The 21,619-nt window shown below is 45.3% G+C and overlaps 1 protein-coding gene across 1 annotated transcript; it reads left to right on the top strand.

Annotated features, from left to right (window-relative positions):
- The first annotated feature begins 640 nt into the window (after positions 1 to 640).
- LOC130127604 (heparan sulfate glucosamine 3-O-sulfotransferase 3B1-like) lies at positions 641 to 20,474 on the top strand. Its single transcript, XM_056297287.1, has 2 exons — positions 641 to 1,251; positions 19,856 to 20,474. Exons 1-2 carry the CDS (start codon positions 641 to 643, stop codon positions 20,472 to 20,474), a joined length of 1,230 nt encoding a protein of 409 aa, XP_056153262.1.
- The last annotated feature ends 1,145 nt before the right edge of the window (positions 20,475 to 21,619 follow it).

Here is a 21,619-nt window from a genome sequence, read left to right as displayed (position 1 = left end):
CCTCCCAAAGGAATGTCAGAAGTCGCGGCACATTTGGATAAAAAATTCTGTCTTCCCCACACATATAAAAATAAACAAACAAACACACGTCTTCGCCTCTTTTCTTAACAATAAAGTTTTAAAAACATGCAAAAAGCCTCAATGGACTTTTTCACGCGAGCTCACGTTGGTGAGGCTCCCCCGTGCTTGAGACTTCCCACACGCTCCCGTCATTGGTCCGTTTTTTAACAACAACGACTTCGTCTTTCTATCCCGCCTCGCTATTGGCTGTCTTTCCTGTCAGTCATACACAGGTTAACGCCTCCCGCTCTCTATAAGGCTTCGTGCTTGCCAGATCGGCTCTGGATAAGCCGGGGGATGCGCGTGGAGCGGCGGCCTGCGGCAGCACCGTGGTGCGTCTGTTCTTCTTCACTGTTTCCCAACGTCTCTGCCACAATTATGAGGAGAAATCGTTCCGAGGCTTTTCATTCCCGGATATATCATCCGCTTGCATTTCATTAGTTTTTCTTTTTCCTATTTTTTTACGCTTGTTTTGTTGTTTTATTTCCATGTGCGTTATGTTACGAGGATTGTCGAGGTGCCGCCGGGAGTGAAGTGCGTTTTGGCGATATGTGTCGCTGGAGTGTGGTGTGCAAGGCTTATGGAATATAGCCCGGTTTGCCACAGTTTGTCTGCGCTCTCGCACAGCCCCGTGAAGAAGAAACTCGTATTGCTGGCCGTCATGTTTTTGCTGTGGGTATACATGCTGTACTCCTGCGTGGGATATTGCTCCACCATGCCAAGTCTGGTGGCGGCGGATAGTCACCGGGGCAGGGAGACGGGGTCGCCGCCGGTGGGCAAAAGGACAGAGAATAGCAGGACGGACTTGATGTCCCGACTGCTGCTGCCTAAACCGCAGAAGTGGGTGGATATAGAGGCCGACTACGACGACGAGCCATCACCCATCAGGACCGCCGCCGCTTCGAGAGACCTGCTCGACAACGAGGTCGAGGTGGACATGGACACGGACAGAGCCGATGACTGGGACGAGGTGAGGGGCGAGCAGCAGAGGCTCCCAGAGCCCGGTGCCATGTCAAGTTTCTCCAACGGCTCCGGGAGCAAGAAGCTGCCCCAGGCCATCATCATCGGGGTGAAGAAGGGCGGGACGCGGGCGCTGCTGGAGTTCCTCCGCGTGCACCCCGACATCAGAGCCGTGGGAGCGGAGCCGCACTTCTTCGACCGTAACTACGACAACGGGCTTCAGTGGTACAGGTAGATACCCCCCCCCCCCCCGCCGCCACATTATTTGGCTCTGACTGTATATAAGGCTACTTTTTTAACACGGCTGAATGGGATCTGTATAGAGAATAAACTCTGGCTGGCTACTTTATGGATCATTATGAAAGCAGTCAATTGATCACAAATTGCCTTTTTGGGTGCACACGGATTATCATCCGCCTTCATCGGATAGATTAATTTAATTGGGTTCAGGGAGAGAGAGGAAAAAAATGTGTGGGTTTATAAATGTGTTTTCTTGTACCCCCCTCCTCACGATTTATTTATTTATATATTTTCAAAACCAGGAGCGTTATGCCACCACGCAGCACAAATAAATGAGACTAACCTCATTTCGTTTCGATACACTTGCGAGTTTTTAATAAAAGTATGCCTTCTTCCCAATAGTTTTTATTTTATATATATATAATATGTATATATGTATAAAAAAACAACTTTATAGGCTATATCACACGAGGAAACTTTATTCAGACTGCGCCAAATGGTTTTAAGAGTTAATTTTGACATCCCCTCACATATTCTTTCACTTACATCATAAGTTTTTTTTTTAAATTTGTGTTCATTCATTGCATTAGTTCAGACGTACGTGTGCCTACTTGTTGTTCATTAAAACAGACTCGGTAGTAGAGATATAGCTCATGTGCCGGAGAGTCGTGTGCATGCTGAACCGTGCAGCAGGGCAGCGTGTCCCGGGCCGCGGGCATCTGGCTGCACACGAGCTGGGTGCCCAGTTACAGCGATGCGCAGTGATCTCTGTTGGACGCTTTGCCACATTGCAACGTGAGGTAGCTCGGCCGGCGTTCAACACTGCGCCGAGTTAGACCGCCTCGCACTCGCGCGTATTTGCGCTGAGCGGAGATTGCGACGATTAAAACCGCGTCTGTTTGAAACCGGGTTAGGTGCAAAACGTGTATTGCATCTGGTCTAACTGTTGATCGTGTTGTGTTGATTGTGTATTACTGCGCCGTCGGAGGAGGAGGCCTGTCGTGCCACCCAAAATAAATAAATAAAGACTGAGAAGTTCAGTGTATTTGACTGGCTGCTTCTCAGTCTACTGATAAGAACTGTACAGGCTATTCTTGGAACTATCACAACTTTCAATGGATAGTTTGTCCTGTCATTTTGAAACACATGTCACAACTCGTGAATCACAGTTCCTCTGTAGTTTCTCAGAAAGTAGGCCAAATTGAGGCTACTCCATTTCAGAAATGGAAAAATAAAAGGGAGATTTGGTCCATTCGTTAATTCGCCACAGTCCTATCAGGGGCGTTTCGAGGAAAAACGTTGATTTGAAACACAAAAAAAGTGTGGCTCATCTCTTAACAAAACTCTTAACACAACCGGTTAACATCTTAAAGAGGCTGGCCATCCTATAAATTAACATTTCCAAGAAAATGCTAATGTAATGAGCTCAGGCGTTAGTAAGGACCTAAATGGCCCGTTTTTAGCTTAGCTCAGCAGCTCAGGCCTTAATTGTAGCCTGTATTATCAAAATAAAGGTAACCTTATAATGGTTTTATCAAACTTAAAAACAAATGTCAGTGTGATTAGTGCACATGGATTGTATTTATTGATCTACTTATCAGTTAGTTTGCTCATGTACTTCTGTGTTTTCCAGTGAGTGGACATGTCTTTAGACCAAGACTGTCCCATTGGGTTGTAATATATGAGTCCTGGAGTTCTGCATAACTTATTGGAGAGACATAAATGTTATGAGAATATCTCCATGTGGGGGTTGTCGGTCACTACTAAAGAAAAGCTCATCTGACAAGTGGATAGGAAAGCCCCGGCTGTCTGAATAAACGGATTTGGTCCGCAGTCTGAGGAGGTGCCTGTTAAATATGCAAGGCCTTAAAAAGGAGCCCCCCCCCCTTTAAAAAAAAGTAGAAAGTAGAGCAAAATGAAAGAAGAGCAGAATGGGAAAGGCCTGGCCTCCTTGGCAGCATTTAGAAAAGATAAAGACACCGTTGCTCAGTTTATTCAGGGTTTCCAGCTGAGTCCATGGGATTGCTTTGATTCTAGCATGGCTTTAACTCGAGGTCTTTCAGGTTGAATTTGTAGGGAATAGCTGTGATTTATTTGAAACATGCTTTATCGCCACTTTGCAGTTTACTTATCCAGGAAAGAACAAAGAAAAGTGTGTCTACACATCTTGGATGCAACTCTTTCACTCGACACCATGCAGCCGTCATGTGCAAAGGTTTTTACTGCTGGCAAAGATGAAATATACACACGTGTTAATGTTGTCCAGAGCACAGGGTTGAATTTTTCATTACTTCATCATGTCCTAGTGTTAATTTTGGAAAAACATTTCCTGATGTAACGTGTGAGCGCACATGGGGGCGCGCGCGCGGGCGCGCACGCGCACACACACACAGTAGTCACTGGTTACTCAAATGTTTTCCACTCTTCTTTTGAATTTAATTTTTAATATTTAGCTAGGGTCCATTTTGATATTGCACCGTTTGGGATAACAAAGATTTTAGGGTAACACATGACCTTTTTCCCGAAGGTCCACATGTTTTTTTTTTTCTCCAGACCTGGAATTTCATACTGCAGTAGAGTAAATAACCAAAGGTGTTCTTGCTCTGCAAGTAGAAAAGAACTGTTTGTTTCTCTCTTACGGGTGAACGCTCAGACAGGGTTATGGAAAAATGAAAATCTGTCTGGATATACATTTAGTGAAAGAGCTGCAGAAAGGAATGCATGTTCCACTGTAACAGCTGGTGTAAGCACTCCCTATAGCAGAAAAGAGGGGAAAAAAAGTTTTGCAAAAATGGTTTTATTTCGTGAGTGAGGATAGACCGAGATGGGAAATCATACTTCATTTGTTGCTGATCCTCCTAACTGTCCCATTAGGAACAGACACTGGAGACGACTTGGGAGATTATGCTGGAATGTACCATCTCCAGACAGAGGCTGTATTATTATGATAAGACTATCGAGGGAGCAGTATTTAAAGAATCGAAATATATTCTATGGGAATATGATCTCATCATGGCGAGGGTCGTGTATGGGGGCTTGCAGAGGGTTGCGTCTGCGAGTCAGAAGTTGTGCAATTTGCTTCTCTCAGTTTGTTCGTTGTTCACACACACACACACACACACACACACACACACACACAACACACATACACGCATGCATTTAGAGCTGGAATTTCACACACAAAAAAATGCAACCATGGAGGAAAAGAAAAGAGTGGGGTAAGGCCCTGCAAATAAAGCGCAAAATGAATGGAGATGGCTATAATATGACTTTTTGTCAGTCTCTGATGTACTCTGACAGTTTTCATTTTGTGCCAAAGACAAACACATGATTCATTCTTTTGACCGCTAAGTCCTTCTATGAGGAGGTACACATTTTAACAATGAGGTCATACATGAACCAGCCCCAAGGAGGGAAGGAGAGAGAAAGAGGGAGATACATAGATAAGACAGACAGATAGATAGCTACACAGACAGACAGATAGATAGTTGGCACTACTTTAATAATACTGTGGCAGGGGCAGTTAGCTAAATCTTGTAGCATCAAGTGAATACATTTAACTGCTATCAGCATGAATTTATTACATATTCAAAATTATATAAATCCATGCTGGGAAAAAGTCGGGTAATATACCCGTACACTTGCCTAACACTTTTTCTTTAACTTTCTTGAGCAATGACTTATGTTACCTGCTATTACAAAAGTCATATCTTTCTTCTGTCAGGTCCGTTTCAATCAGTCAATCTGTTACTTTGGGACAAAATTCTCGGCACATCCAGATGTTTTTAGTTTATAAGAAAGGTAGAAGTTTATTTCTTGCATCCAGCCCCCGTCCTGTATGTTTTAGTCCCCGTTTCCTCAGAGGAGGGGTGTTTTATTTACTAGTAATTCTTGTTGACGGCCGTTCTCCTGTCATCCTGTCAGTGTGCGGTTCATGTCGCCCTCTGTTCATATTCCATATGAGCGTATTGGCCATGAAGGCTCTTTGATATATAATTGCCGTGCTGTGGTTTTGCTGCCGTGTCATGGGCTCTGGTCCTAGCTTTCTGTCAAGTCCCGGCAGTGTGGCGCTGCTGCTAGTTCCTCCCTCACAGGAGTAGCTTCAGGATTTAAAAAAAAAATAGCTTGGACGACTTCACGAAGACCCCGGTTTTAAAGGTTATATAGCCTTAGAGGATCAAGGAATCGTTCTTTATCTTGATGACTTCGGCTTGTTTCATTGCAATGATTCAGCTACGTGGTGAAGTGTTTGTCATCGTCGTCTTTGCAAATTTAAAGAATTATGCAACAGTCATACAGTTAATAGGGTTTTTTTTTCTTTTTTCATCAGCTCTCTCAGCTGGGCCATTTCTTCTTAAACATTAAAACATTATGTGTGGTTAATGATCAAAGGTTAAGCTTCAGTCTGTGTGTTGCGAGACCAGGGGGGGGGCGGGGGGTTTAAAATGGCGCCATCCATCCCAGAATGGGATGTCTCTGTGGCCAACCTTTGTATCTAGCCAGTGATAAAGCACTGTGGAGGTAAACATACTTAAAAAGCTGCGTCGGTACGGCTTGCTTACAGCACCCTGGGACAAAAGGAACAAGGGGAGCCTTGTTGAAAAGGGTGTTTCTGGGGGGGGGGGGGGAAGAAAATCCTGTTCCACTATCAGAGTAGAGATGGCTGTGGAAGTCCACGGTACTTGAAAGTGGCTATCTAAAGGCAGGTCCAACCCCCTGTTAGTTGGACAGACTCAGTCAGACTGCTGCTGCTGGCCATGTCAGAGACAGTTCTGGATGGGTGCACGTCCCTTTATCTGCTCACCACAGGAGTGCTCCTATTTCCATTTAGGTGACCCATCCGCTCTCTGTCGCCACTGACCTCAGCCTCCTCACTTCCTCCTCCTAATGGCCAAAAAAGGACCACCTGTCTCCATAGAAAGCCAATGAAAAGGATCAAACTCAGATTGACCACAAAGCATTCAATGGCGATGTTTGCACGCAGGAGATGCAAAGTCAAAAAATGTTGCCTGGAAAGTCAGTAGGTAGGAGAAACACTTATCCGGGCAGTGGGTTGGGAACGCAAAGGCCACGGTGCTGTGACAGGCTCAGCTGTGAAGTCACAAATCATTTTCATCTCCAATAACACATGAATGAAATTGAACACACAGACAACCGTACACAAATGTCACCAGGGCTTGGCTCCTGTGGGATAGCTGGGTATTGATTGGTCAGGCCTGATTGGGCCGTAATGTTTAGAGATGGGCTGAGGGCTTCTGACTGGGGTCAGGCCCACGTCTGCTTGTTGACGGTGTGTGTGTGCGTGCATGCGTGGTGTGTGTGCTGACCATCTGCAGAGCAGGACAGAGCTGCTACAACGCACATGGCCCAATGGGGATTAATGACCTTTCCTCACAGAAAAATAATAGTGAAACAGCCCAGATTTCAAGCTATACTGGGTTTGATATACAGCTGTTTTCAAAATGTCCCAAACCCTTCATATGAGGTCTCACTTTGTGAGCTTACCCACGGAGGTGTTAGTAGGTGTTTTGTGATTTAATGTTCAAAACCTGGCCATCCAAATTAAGCCCCGGCAGATCTAATGGGGGAAACAAAAGAAAAACAACGCTTCAAACATGAGATGTTTGCCAGGAGTAAACTGTTGGTGAAATTGCAGAATTTAGTAGCTGAGATAAACAGAGGTGTGAATTACTCAGCAAGTTGCAGATCACAACCATCTCAAGATCCTTTCGCGTAGTTTGCAAAAAGCATCTGAATGATCAAGCAAACATAAAGCAGAAGGATCTGTGGTCACATGAGAGGAAATTAGAGCATTTAAGTCCTAGGTGTTATATTTAGTCCAACTGTTGTGTTTGGCACAGATCCAACAAAGCACATCTGTTAGTCAGCATCGTGCTTACAAGTGAAACTTGGCGGTCAAAGCATCATCCGATGCAGCAGCAGGGATAGGAAAGCTTGGTCAAACTGGAGGACAAATGGTCAAATACTGAGAATTGTTGCATGAAAATCTTTCTTAGTGTGAGTCCTCATGTTTCGGGTGGACATTGATCAGAACAAGGTGAACATCCCTGAGTGACCTGGTCATAGTCCTGCCCTGAACGCTATCAAGAACCTGTGGCAAGAACAAAACTCCTGCCTTTAACGGTTTCCCATGCTCTTATAGACAGGAGACTAAAAGAGATTTTAAAAAAAAAGCAGACATGTAGTTTGATTTATTGCTAAAGTTCAGGGAGCTTTATACTTACACAATGCTCATATTTTCTCTGTTTAGCTTTTGCTGACATCTTTAGTGTTGTGGAAATCTGAAGCTTTAGTTAGCGCCAGGGTTTGAATTAAGTATCAAGTTCCAACAAAAACAAATGCTGCATTTTGTAATTTCACAAACTGGGACACGCTGTATTAGCAAGAGTCTGAGTAGTTTTGCAAGCCACTGTACAAATATTTATTTGATTTGGACCCACGCGTTAGTCGCAAACGTCGATATCTACATCAGTGAAATGCTGAAATAGTTATTTATAGTTATTGTAACGCTGTGAAGGAGAAACACTTAGAAATTCAGATATTTAGAGTCTTTGGCCGTGCGATCGTTTCGTGAGACCTCAGCCTGGACCTTCACCGCTGCTCAGGGACCCACCGCCCGCTCAGCCAACCGTACAGCTGACAGCAGGTTGACATCCTCTCCTCAAAGCCCGAGCCGCAGTGGCTGCGCCAACACAAAAACACGGGACCTCGAAACCATGCCTCCGTGTTGGCTAAACTTCCACTTCCAGGTCCCAAATGAGGGGATTATTTTCTTTGTGGTGGGAGCCTGCCCAATTCCACCCGATTCCTCCCCCAAACAATGTCCCGTAAAAAACCCCTCCTTTATGAACCTTCTTTCTCCATTCTACAGCTGTGCACTTGTTGTTGGTGTGTAAGAATAGTGTCACATGTCGTGCTCATTTCGCCCAATCCTGGGCGGGGCTCGCTTCAGGCCTCAGTGACCACGAGTGGCCGGCTCCCAGAGAAATCTTTGGTCAGCACGGAAGGAGAGAGGCCTGACGGGGCCCCGACCAAAATTAGAGGGAGACTGGGGGGTGGGGGAACGGTGAAAGACAGCTTTCATCCCCAAATTACCACCGGTTAATTGTAAAAGGAGTGACTCCGGGTGAGGGGAGTGGCAGCCCTGCACTGCGGCAGCTTGGACCTGCGAATAGTGTCCAGTGAACACAAGCCACATTAGTGAGGAGAATATGAGCACCACAGGCAGGAACCTCCTGCTGGAGCTGGAGATAAAGGCCATAGAGCCTGACAGGAACTCGCTGTCAGACATTCACACTCGGAAAAAAAAGGCAGAGTGAAAGAAAAAGCTTTTGGTGGATGCGGGCAGGCAGACATGCAAGCAAGCAGAAACACATGTACCTATTTATGTGCACGCACATATGTATGTATGCATGCACACTCGCACGCACACACGCACACACACTTTAGAAACCCTGTAATGTAATCATTCAGTCTGCTCATTGGAAGTCTGTTGTTACTGCTGTTGTATTTCCCTTCTTCTCCGTTTGAAAAATCATTTTATGTTTTCTCCCCAAGGATGAAGTCAATGAAATATAAGGCAGGCAACAAGGAAGAGGACTTATAAAGAAATCTCTTGAAGATGTTTTGGAGGCAGAAAAGCAGCTTAAGTTTAAGACGGCTGGTTTCTTTTCCTAGGCCCTTGTGTACAGACTCTCCCTCTGTGCCACTCGTGAATTAGGCCTGTTTTAATGAGGTGATAATTCGGATGTTGGAACACATGTCAGAGCACAACCAGACGTTCTCTCTCCAGAGTTAATGGTCATTCATTGCTCCTAAATAAACAGTCTTTAGCACATTAAAAAGCGCCCCGGAGGCTGAGCGAATGAGTGAAACAAACGCTCCTATACGGTTTCGTTAACCATTAGCCGTTTATCTCGCTAAACTTCGACCGTCTGGGTTCCCCTCGGTTCTCTCCGAAGACCAGGCATCCTGACAAGTGACACAGTTTTGTGGTTGTCGGACTAGGATGTGGAGGTGTAGGAGGAGGAGGAGAAAGTGATGACAGTAAACCTGTAAAACTTGATTTGTCCAAGGTATTAAGTCCCAGAGGTAGCCATTAGAGTGTTGGGGAGTGAGCCTGCCTCTGGGAGGGAGAGAGCAAGAGTGAGAGAGAGAAAGTAGGAGAAAGTTAGGAGAGAGACAGTGAAAGAGGGAGAAAGAGAGGGGTCTCCCGAGGTTTCCATTAGCCTTGGCAGTGAAAGAGCACAGCTCATTAGAAGCCCTGAGTCGTCTCTCTGCACCATGGCTGCATGGCACTAGTCGCTCTCTCTGCTCCCAGGGCTGATGGCTTCTCTCGCAAGAGCCACAAGAACTCTTCAACACCAAGATGAACTTGTCAAACTCAACTCATTTCCAATTACTTCCCACTCTCTCTTGGGTTTTTTTTCCCTTTACTTTTTACCCTTATTTTTCTTATTAGAAGCACTAGGCAGTGTCAGGAGTGGCACTTGGTCCCTTTCAGATGAAACGAACTGCTGCACTGTGTGCTGCCTCAGCTTTTCATGTTTACAAAAAAAATACCAAGAAAGTTTGGTGATGTGTCTGTAATGCAGGCTTTTACATCCCTGCTGTGAGTTTCAGTAGAGGTGTTTAAAGTCTACAAACAGAGAAAAACAGAGAATTATATAATGTGAGAGAGAGAGAGAGAGAAAGCGTGTGTGTGTGAGAGAAAAGATAAAATGTGTGAGAGAAAGAGACTGTGTGTGAGAGAGAGAGAGAGAGAGAGAAAGAGAGAGTTTGTGTGTGTGTGTGTGTGTGTGTGTGTGTGTGTGTGTGTGTGTGTGTGAGATACAGACAGACAGACAGACAGATAGACAGATAATAATTATGGACTAGTGGAGAAAGAACTGGTGGAAAATTCCAGGTAGAAGTGAAGTGCTTTTCCCTCTGGAGAGTAATGTGTCCCTGAAGCACATCAAATCAACAGTACAAAAACATGGATTATACATTTAAAAGAGGCCCACTAATAAGTTTTAGGAGTGACTTTGGCAAGATTAAGGTTAGAAATAGTGGAATACCCTCTCTATTTCCCGGGTGGCATTTGCTAAAATTATTATCCTGCAACCCTGGACATACAGTGAGAGGAAACAAACAAACAAAGAAAAACTGTCAGTTTTCTGGCAAGGCTAAAGTCCAGCAAAGAAAGCTGTCTTTTATGGAGTTGAAAAGTCATATAAAAGCAAACAAAACTCAAAGTGAAGTGCTCTGGCCAAAGGTTGATATATTTGTCTTGCAGGGCCCATTTCTCAAATATCTTTTTCAACTCCACTCTGCTCTCTTTATTTTTTTTTTCTTCCTGCCCTTCACCAAATAGCTTGTCTTCCTGGCAGAGAATTAGAGCAGATCCTGTTTCTCCCCACGCCGTGAGGCCCACTGATAGAGATACAGTAGAGGGTGAAAAGAAGAAGAAGAAGGAAGAAGAAGGAAAAAAAACAACATTTGTCATTACACTTCCCGGCCATTTCGACATCCCCCCAAATTAAATAATGAAACCCTGAGACTGAAATTCCACCTCTGGTGTTTGTGTTTGCGATGATACCTTGCAGCAGGAATGGCGGACACCGGACAGGAAATCTAGTCTAACATCCAAAGAAAACTGTGGCATCACCTGGGGATCAGTGCTGTCATTCCCCCACACATTGAAATGAGCAGTTTAATTGTCACTATGGGTGCTATTGCAACACCAATTAAGCTAATTATACATTAGCCGGGGAGGCAGGTTGTCTTGAGGAATTTGTAAACCATTAACCCTGAGCACAGCTGTATTGTGAGTAATAGGAGATAAATAATAGTCCAGACACACAGGAATATGGATTTTAGTTCATAGGCTTTACACGGAGAGGAAATCCCCTCACACACACACACACTTTGTAGCTCACCTGCCTTCAAAAAGGTGTGTAGGCAGTTACGGATGACAGCCAATTCAAACAGGATGCAAAATAGCTCGCTCGCTCCCTCTCTGCCTCCCTCAGTATGCATATGCGTATGTGCCTGTGTGTGTGCCGCCTTGTGTGTACGTCTGGAGAGAGGGGGCGATGACATGTATGTTCTTTTCCAGTCTGTTTCATCTTTTATTCATCTTTGCTGCAGTGAGATCAAGGAGTCATGTGTCTCTTGGTGCATGTCAAGTGTCAGTAAATCAGTCAGAATGGCTGATTTTGCCGGCTACACACACACACACACACGCCAACACACATAAGCCCACACACAAGCACGCACATAAAAACCCAAGAATAAAAATACTCATATCCAAGTGTGCACATGCACACACACACACACACACACACACACACACACACGGGTGCGTGTACATGCACACACATACACACTGAGTCTACCTGCATCCGCACATTGTTTACCCTGCTTTTTGTTATCCTCCCATGGTTCATTGCTTCATTTCATTCCAGCTGTCAGGCTTTAGGCCTCGGGACTGTGAGGAATCACGCCATGATACTGAAGAGCACTGGAATGTTTGGCTCTGGGGTCACCAGCCCCTGGCTAAAACCTTTAACAAACACCCAAAGCAAACACACTGATTACTGGGGATTACTTGCACTAAACAAACTGACTGATATCACCAACTTGCAGATTTGGCAGTACTTACATGTAAGTGTGCTCGTGTGGGGCCCTCGTGTGTGTGTGTTTGTGTGTGACATTGAGGAATCTTAACACAGTAAGTGAGTAAGGTAACCCATCTCATATTGCTTGTCAGACAAAGTGATGAGATGTTGTGTAAAGTGCTTCATTCAGTGAAATAACAATTCTTACTATTGCTTAATCAAGCTCGAAGCATGAGCCAAAATATCCACAGTTCGAGGGCTGTAGATGGTTGAGGAGGAAGGGTAGCACATTCATGAGAATTAGAGGGGAGACATTTCTACTTTTTGTCCTCCAGCATCCCTTTCCCTATTCCACTGTTTTATTTATACCACATGGTGGGGCTCCCGTGTGTTACTGCAGTGTTATTAATGCTCTGTAATTTCAGTCAGCTGCCTACAACCACATACCTGTAACCTAATGTGATACCCAGAAGCAGAAAAGCCATTGGTCACATACATTCCTTCATTATTTTCCCACTGGTTCCAAATAGTGACGAATATACTCAAAGCAGACCTTCTGAGCCCTCACTCCCTCCAAAAAAAAAAACACACCATTTTTACTGATTCAATTTTGTGATTTGTGAACGTCATGCTTCTCGGATGCTGCCCATCACAAAGCGACCACTGTGGTAAATGGACAGAATAGTTCTCTGACACTCCAACCTCACTTAAGTGTTCTCAGGGCATAACAGAGGGGGTATCTGAAGCTGCGGCTGGGAGTAATATGCTGTTGATGCGTCTTTGACACTCAGCCTGAGATGCAGTCAATAATATGCGGTGGTTAGTTTTCTATTTATTTATTCTGCTTAACTGGTGTCTGATGTTCCCTCCAAAACCAGACTGGGTCTAAGCCTGAAACCAGCTTGGAGGGCCCGTGACCGCAACGCCTAACACCCCATTTTCTTTCTTTGTCTATTTCTTGCTTTCTCTCTCTTCTGCACACTCTTACCCTTTCCCTCATTTTTTTTCTCTGTCACACACTCGCTCACATGGCTATGAAGACCCTAAGATGGAAATGGTCAACTGTGGCGGTCCATGACTCCCTGTGATTCTGGGGGAAATGATGGATGGACGGGCCCTGTTGATTTGGTGAAGCGTTTTGTTTATGCAGAGGGTCAGTAGATTCCCATGCTGGCCTGCCATTTGGCCTGCTCTTGATGGAGTCTCGGGTCCAGGGCCCGCATTTATCATGCAACACTCCTTAGTGGCGGGGTGGAAGGGTCGCCTGGTAGTTTGACAGACCATTCCCAAAACCGTGACCACAACCAATGTTTGATACAGCAACAGCTATATCCTTTTAGGGTTTCCTTAAGCAAGGCACAATATAAGAACCCTCGACCATCCCAATCAATGTAAACGCAAGTCTGAAAATGAAGTGGATTCATCACGCGGTCGCTCAGGATCCTGTCGTGATGTTATTGGCTACTGTTCCTTGTGTATATGTCTCCGGTGTCATGTGAGGGACTAGAGAACAAAGCATTTGTTGATTTGAATATTGCAATTAAGTACTTGGAGATTATTTAATGTGTGAAAACTTGTTTTTTCCATTCATGCTTCAATTCTAATTGTATTCTAATTGTCTAATTACTTTGGTTCTGGGAACTCCGCTGGCCCTACCTTTGGGGCGTTGGAGTCATTCGGCTGATAGACTCTCACCAGAACCCAGTTTGAACGAGTTTTTCAGTCTTGGAAAGTGTCTGGGATTCTTGATATGAATTTATCAAACCTCTCGGAGAGCTGGTCTACTGTGATAACTGTTATGGAGGTCCTGCATTCTGCTATCTATCCTCTACCACTACAGGAGGAGTTTTCAAACAGATCCTTTTACTGATGATACAGCAGCACAGTGGCAATATACCAACCAGGACTAGAGTGAGACTTCTGCTGCAGTTCTATCTGTAGCAATACTGACCAGGCCGCTTTGACAACGACGTCCCCAGTGATCTGAAGGAGGAATTTGGTTCTGGACAAGACCAGCACTTGAACTTGAAAATGCCTGATATGGGCTATCATATATAGGACCCTGCCATCCGGGTCAGAGTCTGTGATACTAGGCCAGCCTACATTATTAATCCCCTCTACTAGCAGACAGATGCTTCCAAGAGGCTTTCGACCACCACCTTCCGCAATTTCCAGTGACAAGATTATTCAGTAAAGGCTGTTAGCGTGAAACCTCAGACTCAGAAGAAACTCGAAGTTGACAATGACCACTTCAGGTGGAGCAGCAGTATCACTCAGGGTTCGTCACGCAGTCATGCAGCATTACTTATTTCGTTAGAAGCAGGTGCAAGTACACTGTCAAAAAACAAGCATGGATATATGGATACTTAGTTGCATGTAGGTATAGATTCTGGCACTCATGCACACTTACTCTGGGAAAACTGCACATATGTACAAATGCGCACAAACAAACATGTATGCGAAAAAAGCACATGCACTCAGACATACATTCATGCTCATAGACCGCCTTCAAAGTACTGTATACTCCTGCAAGACCACAGTTTTAAGCGAATATTCTTGGCTCTTCTCAACCAGGAAGTGAACAGTCAGGAACCTCTAAAGTGGCCACATAACACCCAGGTTCTCCTCCAAGTGCTCGGAGGAAAAGAAAGACCAGACAGGCCACTTCAACCGACTGAATGACTGCAGCAAAGAGCTCTCCTCCCTCCCGGCATCAGATTGGCTTGAATGACTATGCCATAAACCATCCCTCTTTATTCTTTTAATTTACAGCCAAGGCCTTACTCTGTGGTTAAACATAATGTCAGACTCCAGGCTCATTGGGGCATATTTCAAAACGTCTGGCTTCTGTGTGTGCCTCAACACCACTTTAAAAATATGCAGTGAGCCAGGAAAGACGTACATGCCTGCCTTTGTCAGTTGTAGCCACAGTGGGCATGCTTCTGTGTGTGTCTGTGTGTTGGTATGTGTGTTGCATAAACATCTTGCTCGTTTCATTTCCATTTCATGCCATGTAGGTTTCCCCTATTGTGAGCAAAGTGCTCTCAGCCCTGAAAGGGAGCCCTGGTTATGTAGATGGGAATTATTTACCAGAGATTCATCCATACGGTTCAATTTTAAACGTCACTCAAAAACATTCTTGCAGGGAATTGTCCATATCTGAGAGGATGATCTATCTTCCATCGTCCATGGCTTTAATAAAAGAGAAATACTTCAGCTGAATTTTTCTATCAAATTTGCATGCAAGTTCTTTTGAAACCTGTGACCCTTTGCTCAGGGTGCACAGCTAAATTTTTTATCATTCTTCTCCTGGGGTTAAATAGGTCAGATTCAGAACAAGCTTAACACTCAATGCCAGCTAAAGCCCTAATTAGGAGTTACTAATAACGAGTAAAGACACTCCTTTATATTTCATGTAGATGTTGTACCACTGTGGTTTATATCAGAGGCTTGGAGAAGAGGCATTCGGAGACGAAAGGGAATCTTTCAGCGCCTCTTTCCTCATTTCCTCCATTTGTGAAGTGTCACTTGGCTAACAGAGCACAGGGTCTCTGATTGCTCGGGGTCGAGGGACCCTCTGGGATCAGTCGCAGGGAGAACAAGGGAAAGGAGTGAGGGTGCAGAGTGTGAAAAAGGCAGAGGTTTTTCCACTGGAGGAAGTGTCTTAATAGACCGCAAGCAACTCAGCACATTGAACGAGTGAAAGTAATCTGTTGATGATGCAGTAGTCTTTTCGGTCCCTCCTTAAGATTCTTTGGCCCAGAGGTGATTGCCCAGGAGTGGTTGAATTGTTTTGAGTGGTTGTTTCTGTCTCTCCTTTGGATTCATTCAGACAGCTGATCCGTGTGGGTCCAAGCTGTTTGTGTCGAGTGCCGTTATCTCCCACAGGAAACTTGCTCCAGGGTCTTAAAGGCACAAAAACAAACACTTTTATTTTCTCAACTACGCATAAAAAGAGAAGCCAAAGCCTCCTTTCCAACAAAGGATACAAAATACCCACTTGATTTGCCTGTATTCAAATGAGCCAACTTGGGACAAAATAATTTGAGATTCAAATGTTTTAGATGGGCACACAGATGAGAGACAATTGAAAGCCCTCTATATCACGTCCAACAGAGAAGGACACAAACCAAATGGCTTCTCTCTTTTGTCTTCGTACAAACCATTCATTTTGTAAGAGATGTGGCAGTACAGACAACACAGTAGCAGCCTGTTATCATCAAATCAAACATGACAGGAGGGAGGCAGAAGCAGCAGACTGAAATAACCCCTTTTCCTGCCTCCCTTTATCTCCGATGGGATGAGGGCCCTTTAAATCGCGGGGCAAAGGGCCGCACTGCCGGTGCTGTTTGATGCTGGCGAGTGGCGAGTGCTTCTGCTTTGTGTCTTATCGCTGGTTTTGGCATATCTCTCTGTTTGGAAATATCCTCAACGGACACAGGGTGGAGGGAGGAACAGAGTAAGAGGCAAAATGACGCAAGGAGAGATAAATAATCCCGTAAAAGCACAACCAAGCAGCGCTACCGATTTGCATCTTGTCATTTGTGGCAGAGTTAGTTGAAATGAAAGTCACCCTGTTTAGATGCCGTGCAGACGTCCCCGTCCCCTGCTCAAATACGCCTTTTCTTTTTGCTTTGAGTCCTGAGCTGTATGAAACCATAACTCCATTACGGCTCCATTACTAACACCCATGTGGTTGGGACTGTGGAGGCCCCCGGAGTCCTTGGTATATTCAAGGGAACAGGCTAGTCATCCACAGGCCAATCTTGGCACACGTTCCACTTCAGAGCTCTCCAAAGAGCCCATCTCACTTAAAGCTGAGAGGGATGGAAAAGTGTCCCACTCACCCCTCAGTAAGCAAGACCCCCACCACCACCACCACCCAACCCCAGCCACCACCTCTCCACCCTGCCCCCATCCCCGCCCCTGTGCCCTGACCACTGCCCTGCTCACCCCTTTGCTGAAGGACAATGGCCCACTTTCAAAGAAAAGCAGGAAAAAAAGAGGAGCCCTGTGTCACCGAATTGCCTGTTTGCTGACGGAATCTTTAAAAGCAGCACCTCATAAATCAAAAAAGAGCATAATAGGCATTGTTCCTCTAAGAGCTACTTGCCCCACTAAAATCCCCCTTCTCTCCTTTCTCTCTCTCTCTCTCTCGCTCTCTCTTCTTCCCTTTCTGCCACTTTGACACTCTTCACAGTGAAAGTGGCAAAGTCAGAGGTGGAGATTTTTTGCTGGGGGTGGGGGGGGCTGTTCTTGTGGATTTGGCGGTTTTTAGGGGTCTCCTTCCTGTTCCCTTTCACTCTCCCTCTCTCCAGCCATCCCCTTGTTTAACAGTCTTCCAACCCCCAACACTTGATTTATAAAAAGGATTCCCTGAGCTTGGATCAGCATAATCTATCACTATGCACATTGTAACTCGGGCCTCCGCTCTATCACCATACCGCATTGTGATGTTGAAATCGGATTAGATGGGAAGCCATTTGCCTCCTCTGTGTTGGCTCTGGACTCCTTTTGTACATTAGCACAAGGAATGACAGAAAAGCTTGCAGGCAGTACCGCCATCATGCCTCGAAAGGATGACTAATAGTGCACAGTTTAAGGCCGGCTTGTTTGGTTTACATTCCTTGAAGACGTTCAGGAGTACCATGTAAGCCGTTCTAAGTGGTAGTAGAGGAGAGACATTTGTATGTGTGCGCGCTCACGACTGTGTGTATCGGTTGCCTTCATATCTGCAGAAATGGTTTCGCTTGGGGAAAGATCTGTCAAGCTCTTGCATAAAACGGCATACCTTATCTGTTTTGATTTCAATAGGTTGTTAATGAGCTTTTGGAAACAGACGCGTGCTCCCCCCACCGCCTCCACCCCCCATCTTTACTCCATTCAGCCGTCTGATGTGTCAGCAATCAGGAAAATATTATCATAATTAGATCACTGGCGCTACATTAGAACTACACAAAACTGCCAACAACATTTCCATAAAGCGTTTCATTAGTTACCTGAAGTTACCCCGGGTATTTTCTCCTGATTTTACCCCTTTTCGTGTTCTTCCTGTTTGAGAAATTGAGAGTTCTTCCACATAAAAAGTGGCTGTGCACTTATGGAGAGCCAATGTTACATGAATTAGCCATGAGCTAGATGGACATGAACTAGATTCCGGCTTTTAGAGTGCCTTTCTGAGGAATGGCTCAAAAAAAAAGAAAAGAAAAGAGGACCTCTCAAGACCCGCGAGCACTGGGTCCTTTGTCCACATAGAAAATAGCTTTTCCATAGTAGTATCGGTGAGTTTTATAATTCTTGATGTCTCAAAACGAACGATTAGAATGATTATGTAAAACCTGGCTGGAGCCTGTTACAATGGGACTGTCTTTACAATAGCGCTGTTACTGAGCCCAAGTCTGAAGAACGGAGGAGACACTCGGGGGACAATTAGCTAGCGGAGGTCTTATCTGAGTGTGTGTTCGCTCCGATACCCCAAACATTGGGTATCGCTCCATGCCTTTGTTTCTCTTGCTTTCGATCGCTGTCTACTATGTGTGTGCATGGCAGCGTGTGCTAATGTTCCTTGCTTAGTTCGTGTGTGTGTGTGTGTGTGTGTGTGTGTGTGTGTGTGTGTGTGTGTGTGTGTGTGTGTGTGTGTGAGCAACATGCACACACAGCTTATTGTTACTGTAACAAGGGCAACATGCACACAAGTGAAAGTTCCTTTAATCTCCAGGTCGTAGAGTGACACCCCCCACCCCACCTCACCTCCAGCCAGCACCAGAAACAACATTTGATCCCGTGTACACATCAGAAAGTAGTTTTCTTCCATACAGCTTGGGGCTGGGCCGGCAAGGGAAAGGAGATACACGTCCCGGTGCCGGTCAAACACCTCTTACTGCCTCTGCCATAATCCAGTCTCTATAGCCGGCCAGCGTTTCTGAAACCCTAGACTGCTCTGGCAGCAGAGCGCCATCACTTTTCTTTCAAAATGCGTTGTTCTCAAATGCCTCGTGATTACACATCTGTATGTAACATATCTGTCTGACCCCCATCAGCTACCCGCCATCCCCTCCCCAGCCCCACCCACTTATGTCAAAAAAGGACCACATTTTGTGAAACAAGTCTCATCACCTTTCAGCTCTCCAGCACTTGTTTTCAGGGTCCTCCAGCGTAACCACGGTGATAGCTAAGCCGGTGAAAGGCAGATCAGGGTTGTGCTTTTGCTATATGCCTCTTTCCCCAATGGTTAACGGTGTAAAGAGGAAGGGGTGGATTTAGATTAAGCCTGGCCACCCAGAACCATCAGGACCAGTAGACAGGACTGGTAAAAAGCAGGCCTAGAGCAGAACATGGCTGAAGAGAAGAAGGGGGGGGGGATTTACACATGCCTTGAATCAGTTTTTAAATGATAGGTCAATCTAGGTCTAAGTTAAATTTGATCATCATCAATGAAATCGTGATCTTAGATCAAATGGATTTCATTATTTAAGCATTTAGCTAATTTATTAATCAAGGTAGCTGCCAATAAATATATAAGTAGAGTAGTATTATTTTAGTCCCATCAAACAGTACAAGGAACTAAAGACTATAACATAACTTAAGTGGAGGTGATTTCCTGAGAGGTGTAGGCAGAAGAGCTGTTGGGAACCTAAATCCTTCATCCCTAATAAGGTTAAATTCACTGTAAAACCCCTGCAACCATTCTGCTGTGTTTGATTATACACTGAAAAAAGGAAAACGCCTATATTTTCAGGCAGAGGGGAGTGTTTCTTGCCTGTAGCATATGTCTTATGAGTGAGTGTATTGTTGATGTTGGAGAGCTGCCTGCACTAATAGGTTTTTGAGACCTGTAATAAGGCCAGGCAGCCTGAATGAGTCATTGATTACAGAACACAGCACTCCCCATCTGCTTGATTACATTATGCAAGCCATTCCTCCACTTAACCCTCCTCACTCCTCTCCTCATCTCCTCTTTCTCTCCTTCTCAGGGAGCTGATGCCTAAAACCCTGGAGGGCCAGATCACCATGGAGAAGACCCCTAGCTACTTTGTGACCAGAGAGGCTCCAGCGAGGATCGCCGCCATGTCGCGGGACACCAAGCTGATCGTGGTGGTGAGGGACCCCGTCACCAGGGCAATCTCCGACTACACGCAGACGCTGTCCAAGAAGCCCGACATTCCGTCTTTTGAGAGCCTGACCTTCAAAAACAGGACTACGGGGCTCATCGACACCTCGTGGAGCGCCGTGCAGATCGGCATCTATGCCAAACACCTGGACAACTGGCTGCAGTACTTCCCCATGGACCAGATCCTGTTTGTGAGCGGTGAGCGTCTGATCAGCGACCCGGCCGGAGAGCTGGGCCGTGTGCAGGACTTCCTGGGGCTCAAGAGGATCATCACAGACAAACACTTTTACTTCAACCAGACCAAGGGCTTCCCGTGCCTCAAGAAGGCTGAGGGCAGCAGCAAGCCCCACTGCCTGGGCAAAACCAAAGGGAGGACGCATCCCAACATTGACCCTGAGGTGGTGCAGAGGCTACGGGACTTCTACAGGCCTTTCAACATGAAGTTCTACCAGATGACAGGGCACAACTTTGGTTGGGATTGATGTGGAGAGTTATAGAGGACATGTTTGTTCATTTGTTGAGAAATTATTTTTTTTCCCTCTGTAAGTCAATGGCAAATGTGGAGATATTGCTATATATATGTAAAATGTACAGAAATCTATTTTATAATAATTTATTTTTTTTCTAAGCAATTAATTCACTAAGCTGCCTAACCATATTTGTACATAATACCTGGCCCACATTTGTTTTTAACATTCCTCATTTTGATTTTAATTTGTCATGCTCCTCTCTCGTGGTCCTGTAAAACTCAGAGGAATTATTGGTGCTTCATAATGCAGATAATCTGTGACGACTGAAGTAGGAATAGGTGAATAATGTAAAAGCCCTGTGTTACGGGTACAGAGTGCTCACGGAGCAACGGAGTACATCCACCCATGCGCATCCTGATTTAAACATAAGGATTCATTTTACCTTAATTTCCAAGCAAATCCCACCGTCCTTATTCTGGTTCTGCAGTGATGCTGATCTCTATTCCTCATGTATGACATTTCAAAGGAATAAGGGCCGTGTAAGTTAAATTTTCTGCCATCCAGTTTTTTTCTGCCAGCTGATCTCGTGTCCCTTTCAACTCAATAACAGGTAGATCAATGGCCCTAATTGATCCTTATTGTGTCACTCCTGCTTAAAGTATGTGGCTAGCCTGTCATTCGCTGCGCTCCTACTGCCTGCTCTAATGAATGGCCCATCCATCAAAGGTTAAATCCCATCCCGGACCGCATAAGGGCCCGTGTTAACATTATGCTAATCGGGTAAGATAACTGGGCAAATCGATCGAGCCTCTGCTCTCACCCCCCATTAGAAGTGGTGTTGGGCTCGGAGCCAGACTCTTGCCCTATCCATGGCAGTTCAAAGGTCACACAAAGTCTCAATCAAATTACCTTGAGAGGCATTTGATTTGTTGAGGAAGAGCGAGCAGGTGAGCCTTGGGTCAGGCCACTGTGTGCCTTGCCTTCACAGTAGGAAAGAAAATCCCAGCGTGAGGGAGCAGAGACATATGTTGGATACAGTGCATTCAGATTGAAAAGATGATAGTCGGGAGGTGGGGGGGAAGAAAAACAACCAGGTCCTGTCTCGCTGAAATACTGCGTCTTCAAACAGGAGTCGGCCTGGCCCCTTCTCAGATGTT

Source organism: Lampris incognitus, chromosome 17 (assembly GCF_029633865.1).
Source record: "Lampris incognitus isolate fLamInc1 chromosome 17, fLamInc1.hap2, whole genome shotgun sequence".
NCBI classification, from domain to species: Eukaryota; Metazoa; Chordata; class Actinopteri; order Lampriformes; family Lampridae; genus Lampris; species Lampris incognitus.
The sequence above is the reverse complement of the archived record's forward strand: the minus strand, read 5'-3'. Positions and strand labels throughout refer to the sequence as shown.